Source organism: Piliocolobus tephrosceles, chromosome 4, assembly GCF_002776525.5.
Source record: "Piliocolobus tephrosceles isolate RC106 chromosome 4, ASM277652v3, whole genome shotgun sequence".
In the NCBI taxonomy this organism is placed as follows: domain Eukaryota; kingdom Metazoa; phylum Chordata; class Mammalia; order Primates; family Cercopithecidae; genus Piliocolobus; species Piliocolobus tephrosceles.
In genome coordinates this window covers 150881059-150889503 of record NC_045437.1, presented here as the reverse complement: position 1 = coordinate 150889503, position 8445 = coordinate 150881059, and the positions used below count along the sequence as shown (strand labels likewise).

At 55.7% G+C, this 8445-nt stretch overlaps 1 protein-coding gene across 1 annotated transcript in view; it reads right to left on the bottom strand.

Moving 5' to 3' along the window:
• Positions 1–4992: 4992 nt before the first annotated feature.
• Positions 4993–8445, bottom strand: part of SIL1 (SIL1 nucleotide exchange factor) — a 237537-nt gene continuing 234084 nt past the window's right edge. The window contains exon 10 of the mRNA XM_023195311.2: positions 4993–5482. Coding sequence (XP_023051079.1) covers positions 5126–5482 — 357 coding nt within the window. The 3' untranslated portion in view covers positions 4993–5125. The remainder of the gene's footprint in view (positions 5483–8445) is intronic.

Below are 8445 nucleotides of genomic sequence, written 5' to 3'. Positions count from 1 at the left end.
AAAAAAAAAAAAAAAAAAAAAAAAAAAAAAAAAAAAAAAAAAAAAGCTGTCCAATGACAGCAGTACCCTTTATTGAAAAGACAATCTTTTCTCCACTGAACTGCGTTTGCATGTTTGTCAGAAATCAATTAACCGTATCTGTGTGGGTCTGGCCAGTGCCACACTGTGTTATTACAGGTTTATATCTTAAAATCAGCAAGTGCTAGTCCTCCAACTTGGTTCTTGTTTTTCAAAATCGTTTTAGCTATTCTTATTCTTGTTCCTTTGCATTTCCATGTAAGTTTTCAAATAAGACTCCTGATACCTAAACAATTCCTGCTGGGATTCCACTGAATCTAGAGATCAATTTAGTGAGGACCAACATCAACAACGTTGAGTCTTCCAACCCATTAATGAACTTAGTAGATCCGTCCACTTACTTAGATCTTCTGTGATTTACTTCATCAGTATTTCATAATTTTCAGCATAAAATCCTGCACATATTTCACTTTTCAGTTGATTTTTATACACTGACCTTGTATCCTATGACCCTGCTAAAGTCATAGCTAGTTCTGTGAAATTGTTTTTACAGATGCCATGGGATTTTCTACATTGACAATCACGTCATCTGTGAATAGGGACAGTTTTATTTCTTCGTTTCCAATGTGTATGCTGTTTCATTTTCTTGCCTTAAGGCAGTGCCCAGAACTTTTAGTACAATGTTGAAAAGGAGTCAGGAGAGTGGGCATTCTTGCCTGTTTTACAATCTGAGGGGGAAGGAATTCAACCTTTCATCCTTCAGTTTGATGTCAGATGTAGGCTTCTATGTGGTTTCTGTTCATGAGGTTAAGGAAATTCCCTTCTGTTCCAATTTGCTGACAGTTTTTATTATGGGTACTTAATATTTGTCTACATCTGTTGAGATGATGGTGTGGCCTTTTCTTCTTTAGTTTGTTAATACAGTGAACTGACTGAACTAGCCTTGCATTCCCAGGGTAAACTCCATTTGGCTACATTATCCTTTTATATATTGTTGAGTTTAATTTGCCAATATTTTGTTTGAGTTTAATTTGCCAATATTTTGTTGAGGATTTTTGTAGAGACTTCAGAAAAATCTAAAGTCTTTACCACAGCCTACAGGATCTCCTGTCGCCATTACCTCCCTAATCTTGTTGACTACAAGGGATATTGGCCTGTAGGATACTTTTCTTGAAATAGCATTGTCAGGCCGGGCGCGGTAGCTCATGCCTGTAATCTCAGCACTTTGGGACGCCGAGGCAGGCAGATCACAAGGTCAGGAGTTCGAGACCAGCCTGGCCAACATGGTGAAACCCCATCTCTACTAAAAATACAAAAATTAGCCAGGCATGGTGGCAGGTGCATGTAACTCCACCTACTTGGGAGGCTGAGGCAGGAGAATCACTTGAACCCAGGAGGTGGAGGTTGCAGTCAGCTCAAGACATGCCTGGAAAACATAGGGAGACCTCTACAAAAAATAAAAAAAATTAGCCAGGCGTGGCAGCATGCACCTGTGGTCCCAGCTACTTTGGAGGCTGAGGTGGGAGGGTCACTGGAGCCTAAGAGGTCAAGGCTGCAGTGAGCCGTGGTCACACCACTGCATTCTAGCCTGGGTGACAGAACAAGACCCTGTCTCCAAAAAAAACAAACACACAAAAAAAAACAACAAAAAAGGTGGGTTACATCAGGTCTCTCCTCTGCACCCAACTCTCAACAGCCCCACCTTAAGGAAAAACCCAGGTCCCTTCCACGGCCTCCCCAGGCGGCACTCCCTTGCAACTCCTCCCTCGGGCTCTGCCTGCTCCAGGCCTGGTTCTCGTGGCTTTTCCTGAAGTGCTTTGGCCTGTCCTCTGCTATCCCCTTGTCTGCAAAGCACCCCCATGGCTCACTGCTGCGCTCCTGTGCCTGGCCCCTCCTCAGAGGCCTTCCCCACCACTGAGGGGAAACAGCAGTGCCTGCCCCTCTTCCCTCCCCACTGGGCTCTGTCTTCCCTGCCTGGTCCTCCCCTGGAGCATGTGCATTTGTCATGGTCTGGCCCTCTCCCCTCCTGTCCTACCACTTCCTGCCCTAGAACAGTGCCTGGCTCGTAGTACCCAACCAGATTTGTTAAACAAATCATTGAATGAGCAGCAGCCCAGAGAACGCCTGCTAGGATGAGGGCACAGCCCTTGGCAGGGCTCACAAGCTGCTGGAGGACCCGAAATTGTGGATGCTGCAAATGGCCACTCTCTCTGATCTTCCTGTATCTTCCCAGGGCTGGAGCCCTCACCCTGCCTGCCCCAGACTGGCCCTCCAGACTGCCCATCCCTGACTGCTACTCCCGTAGCCTGCAGGGCTCAGCCTGGCCATCACCAGCTCGGGGAGGCCTTCCCTAGCCTCAGCCAGCTCAGCAGCCTTCTCAGCTCCAACTGCCTGACACACACAACTGCTGAACAGCCACCGTGTGAAAGAATGAACGGACAGGTGAACTCAGAACACCACAGCTGCTGAGGGATAGGGCGAGGACCTAGGCCCACCACCCTCCCTGCCATCCTCCCACACTAGGGCCTGGGTCAGCCCAGCCCAGGAGCAGGGACCCAATAATCACTCAGAGCCTATGGGTGTCAGCCCGGCACAGCCCTCGGCCCATCCCAAGACAGGGAGGACAGGAAAGCAGGCTCCAGCCTGCAGGAGGAAGTCCCACCTCCCCCGTCGCCATTCCCTGCCTCACCTCGAGCCCTGGTCACCCTCCTTGACCACAGTTCCCAGGATGGCACCCAAAGGGAAGGCAGAGAAGGCGTTCCTTTCTGACCCACAGACAACAGGCAGTGGTGAATCAGGAGGTGGAGCCAGAACCCACCCCGAAGCAGCCCAAGCCCAGACCCTGGGGTGCCTCGCCACCCTCTCCCTGGAACATCTGTTTAACAGCCCAGAATGAACCTGGATGAGGCCAAAGAGAAGAGAGACTGCAGCCCCAACTCCCATTCCGATGCTCTGAGTGTATGAGGGCAGAGCACATGCAGTCCCACCTCCCCAGGCAGCTCCCTCCCTGCAGCCCCCAGGTGCCCGTTTCCTCGGTCCTTGCTCCCAGAAATCCCCTCAAGAGCACCTGGCCCAAAGGCTCCCTCTGCTTTACAGAATCGTTGCTGAGGGCAGCACACTCGGGAGCAGAGGGGACACTGGGGCCTGCAGTTAGGCCCCTACTAATGGCATTCCTCCCATGGGGACCCTTTCCACACCCCGGGCCAGACCCTGGTGGTCACAGAGGCCTCAGGGCCAGCCTGGTCCTGACACAGCCCAGCGCCTGGCCTGGCCTCCCCACAAGGCCCCACACTCTCGCCTGTCCACTGTTCCCACGGCCCAGCCTTGGCGCTCGCCTCTGAACACTGAAAACCCAGAACAGATTCATCCCCAGCCCAGCCCCAAGTCCTCCTCTCTTCTAGCCTCTGCTGAGGCAGCCCCTCTCCCCATCAAACCTCACCTTGCCCCTTTCTCAAGTGCACCCCAGAGCCTGTGACACTACCTCTATAGCGTCCCTTGACCCTGGGCTCATCCAGGTGCTGGCACCTCCTGTCTGAACCCTGCCTGCCCTGTTGTGGCCACACATGCCCGGACACTTCTCCTGGTCCTCCCTCCGCTACCCGTCAACTCAACATCGTCCCCTTCTCAGCCTCCTGTTCAAGCCTCCCACAGCACCATCAGCTCCGCAAGCCCACCACTGCCCCACAGGCAGATCACTTGGTCTCTCTGAACCATGATTTCCTCATCTGTAAAATCTACTTTGAAGGCTCCTGCGAGGCTGTAAAGGCAGCAGGTACCCAACGGCTGGCAGACTGCTAGTCTGATCCTCACTCTGCCCGAGCCGCGAGGCCTAGCGCCCTGGGGAAGCCGTTACTCTGGCCTCAGCCTGGGCTCCTGCCTCCTGCCTGCCCTGCTGGGAGGGGCTCCGTGCAGGCCATGGCTCTGCTCTGAGCTTTCTGGGTGTCGTGTTGCAGCAAGAGGTGAGCAGGAGAAGGGCTGAGGAGAAGAGCCAGGCAGCCAAGCAAAGGGACTACAGGGAAGGCCAACTGCTGACCCCATGTTTTTCTGGGCCTCAGTTTGCCCTCAGCTCAGTAAAACTGAGATTTCTACAAGCGAGGCCTAGAGCCAAGGAGAGGAGAGTCCTGCCCCAGACTGGCCCTCTGGACTTTACCACCTGGAGCCCGGAGGGGCTGCCCAGGCCCGCAGAAGCGAGCCTCTGGCGCACTGGGAAAAGCTGAGAAACACACACACCAGAATCTGAATCTGAAAAGCCCAGAACCCAGGTTGCCATGGCAACCCGCAGCCAGCTCCAGCCCAGCACTCCGCAAGCCTGGGTGGGGGCCGGGACTCGCTGGGCACGGCTGCTCCCACCTCTGAGCCCCCTCCTTGGGCTTGGCCCTGCTTCTGCTTGGACACAGGAGTGGGGCACCTCTGCCCCGTCAGGTGGGCCTGCCAGCTTTCTCCCAGAGTCAGGCCCGGCCCCTTGGCCTCCAGAGTCCAGCACCTCTCAGCACCCCACCCCGGCATCCACTGCTCCAGCACCCATCACTTCAGTAGCCGTCAAGCCCATCAGCTGCCTGGGCCACCATAGCACCCCTGCGTAGAGAGGCCTCGGGCTCCGGCCAGGTCAGCAACCTCGAAGCTGTTATGTGGGCACCGGTAGAGGGGCAGTGAAATGATTCCCCGACTTGCCTCACAGCTGGGGGGTGCCAGCACTAGTGCGGCGCATGCCACGTGATTTTTCTCCTTTAACGGCACTTCTTCTGACAGATGACAACACAAACTCAGAGCAATTAAGCGACTAACCAAGGTCACAGAGCTGCTGCTTGGTAAGAAGCAGCGACTTGCAACTCCTGGGCCCAGGCCCCTGCCCTGGAGCCTGTTCCTGGATGCCCTGGGGTGACCCCTGCACATCACCAGGGCTCATCACCCAACTACTCACCTGACCCCCTGGCCACAGGGCTGTGCCCAGTCTACACAGACACACAGCAGACAGAGGATGGCCTTCAGGTTTCCATTTAATGGCCAAGCCAGCACTGCCAAGATGTCCTCCTGCCTGGGGAGCCCACCCACGCTGGCACCCCTCAGCCTCACTAGCGGCGTCCCAGTCCAGTCCTGGTGTGGGGCCTCATCTCAGCTCCTTCAGCAAGCTGTTGACAGAGCCCAGCAGCTCCCGGAAGTAGCCCTCGTCCTCACCGTCCTGCAGCTCCAGGCTGGCCAGCGCCTGGTACTCAACCTGCAGGCTGGCCAGTGTCCTGCTGAGCTGGGGGTCCTGACGGTAGTGGTCCCGGCAGGTGGCCAGGAGGACGCCCAGTGTCTGCAGCACCTTTTCACGGGCATCATGCTCAGGCAGCGCCAGGAGGTGGGCTGTGATCTCGCACCAGCCCTGTTCCCGCAGGCCTGGCAGAAGGTGTACCTGGCGATACTGCTGCAGCTTCTCTGGGGACGTCTCCTGGGTCAGCTCAGCCTCCTCCTCAGCGAACATCTGCCATCCGCCACAGCCGTGGGCCAGGTAGGGTGGGGGTGGGGACAGAACACATGGGGAGCAGTTAGCTCACACCTGGCCAGCTCTGCCCTTCAGACACGAAGGCACAAGGCAGACCCCTGAGGGCCCACCTCTTCCTCCATCCCCAAGTCTGTCTGTCTATCCATTCATTCATCTACCAACAGAAACACCTGTGTGGTGCCGGGTGCTGAAGAAACCACGATGAAGATACAGTCTTGCCCGCAAGGAGCTTAGGGTCTATCAGGAGAATGAAAATTAATTCCCAAATAGCATGATAAAGGTAATCTAACAGTGCAGCATGGAGGCAGACAGGCTGGCTTCAAATTCCTGTTCCACCACTGACTTACTGAATGACCATGGCCGGCACTCAGCCTCACTGAGACCCAATGCCATCACCTTTTAAGTGGAGAAACTCAGCTTGTCTGTAAAGTGCAGAAGCCCAGCTTCATCAGCACAAGAGAGTGGGAGCCAGCAGCCAGAAAGGCAACACCTGAACCCTGGCAAGCAGGCAGGTTACCTGAAGGTCAGAGGTGGAGGGTTGGGAGGGTTGGGACGGGGCGGAGAGTTCCCGTGCAGCTGTACGAAGTGTGCCTGTGTGGAGAAAGAAGGAACGCCTGCCCTAACTCCAGGGGTGAATGAAGCACAGGGAAGATACACAAGGCAAGAGGGAAGCCCAGGAGAAGACAAGGCCACAGTGGACCACCTGGTGCTTCCTGTGGTAGCAGGAAGCCGTGGGGCTGATTGGGGCTGGCAGAGGAAGCTGAGGAGGTGTGCGATCCTGCATCCTGGGACAGCAAAGGCTGAGAGGGACCCCCTGGTTCTTTCCTACTCCACCCCTCAGTCCTGCCAGCTTCGCCTCCAAAACACACCCCAATCCCGTTAGTTCCACCTTCGTCCCCCGTGTCCTGCAGTCCACTGCCTCCTGCACCCCCTCTCCTCCAGCCCCCAAATCCTCACAACCTGGCATTGCGGGTGATAAAGATGAAATCAATCCCTTCCCTGGGACTGCGAGGCTCTGCAGGCTCCGCCCCCACTGTGCGCAGCCTGGACCCACTCACACCCACTCCTGTCACTCTAACTCTCCCCTGGGGCCTCTGGAGGCACAGCTCCCACTTCCAGGTGCGCCCCCACACGGCCCCACTCACTCCATGGCTCCCTGCACACCTCACCGCCACTGGCCGGCCTCCCCCGACTGGCCTTCTGTGCTCACATGCTGCTGTGGTTTGAATGCGTTTCCCTAGTTCAAGTGTTGGAAGCTTAATTCCCACGGCAGCAGTATTGAGAGGAGCTGCCCTAGGTCGAGAGGGCAGCAGGTTCCTTACGGGAGAGCGGCTGTTATTCTAGAAAGCAAGCCCGGCCCAGCATGCTTTTTTCCACAAGTGCTCTTGCCCTCCCACCTTCCACAATATCGCCATGCAGCACAAAGGCCCCCGCCAGAGGCACCCACCCAATCGTGGATTTCCCAGCCTCGTGAATCATGAGCCAAAACTCCCTTTTCTTTATACGTTATCCAGTCCGGGGTATTCTGTTAAAGTAGCAGCAGACAGACTACAACACACGCTCAGGGCAATTCTCTGATAAACCTCTGCCTGAAAGCTCGCGGACGGCAGGGACTGCGGACTATTTCCCCAGCACCCGGCACAGCAGGCAGCACAGACAGGCAGGGTCCCCCTGTGGCCCTTCAGCTCCTCAGATGCACCAGAGGCCATGGAATCCAAACCCCAGGCAGGCATCTCAGCGCTGCAGAAGCCCAGATGTCAGGGCATGGTCTCTCAGCAGAGGTCCTGTCACAGGCCAAGGCACATATGAGGACTGCCTGGGGCCTGGCAGACCCCAGCACCCTGATGGGGGTGTCACATTGCCCATGGGAATGCCACAGTCCCCGGCTGTCACGACAACGTGCTGCAGCGATCCCCCTGAGCTGCACAGTGCCCCTCCATCGTGGAGGACAGCTCATGTCCTTCCACCTTCAGGCAGCTCTGGACTCACCCCTAGTTTGGCTAGGTCTTCATTCTTTCTTAAGGGCTGCAAGAGGCTGGACTTAGTGACTCACGCCTATAATTCCAATACTTTGGGAGGCTGAGGCAGGATTGCTTGAGCCCAGGAGTTCAAGACCAGCCTGAGCAACATAGTGAGACTCTGTTTACAAAAAATGAACAAAATTAGCCAGGCATGGTGGCATGGTGGGCCTGTAGTCACAGCTAGTCAGGGGGCTGAGGTGGGAGGATCACTTGAGTCTGGGAGGCAGAGGTTGCAGTGAGCCAAGATTGCGCCGCTGGGTGACAGAGAGAGACCCTGTCTCAAAAAAAAGGAAAAAGAAATCACAAGAACAGAGAAGCCCTGACCGCCTCAGCCTAAGTACAGTCAGTCCTAAATCTCTCTGACTTTGTCCGCCCTGAAAGAAGGGGCCATTTCCATACTGTTTGTAGAGAGATGCCAGTCCTCCCCTCCCCAATCTTGTCAGCACCCCAAAGCTTCCAGAGGCAGGCTCCCGGGGCCGGCAGCCTCGGGGCAGCCTTGGCGAGCCTGCCTGCTGGTAGTGTGCTAGCAATGGGTCAGTGCCATAGTGCCCAGGATGCCAGGGCTGGGGGCAGCACGGACACACACCCAAGACACCAGAGAACAGAGCCCAGTTTCCCTGGGAAATGCCCAGCCAGCCTACATGCCTTCATGTTCTCCAGGCTCACTGGCCCACTCCCAGAACCTGAACTGTGCCCAGGCCTTATTAATTGGATCTGAGCACCACATGGCTGCCTGCTGTTCTAAGAAACTGGATTTCTGCAGCTTGAATAAGAGAAGAGAGAGAAACAGACCGAGAGATAAGACAGGCAGAGAGAGTCAGAGAGCTGGGGAGAGAGAGTGACAGACAGAGGCAGCCACAGCCATCCCGATACTGCCTGGGAGAGAAGGCCTGGGGGAGGCGTGTGCAGAGCGGGGGGAGG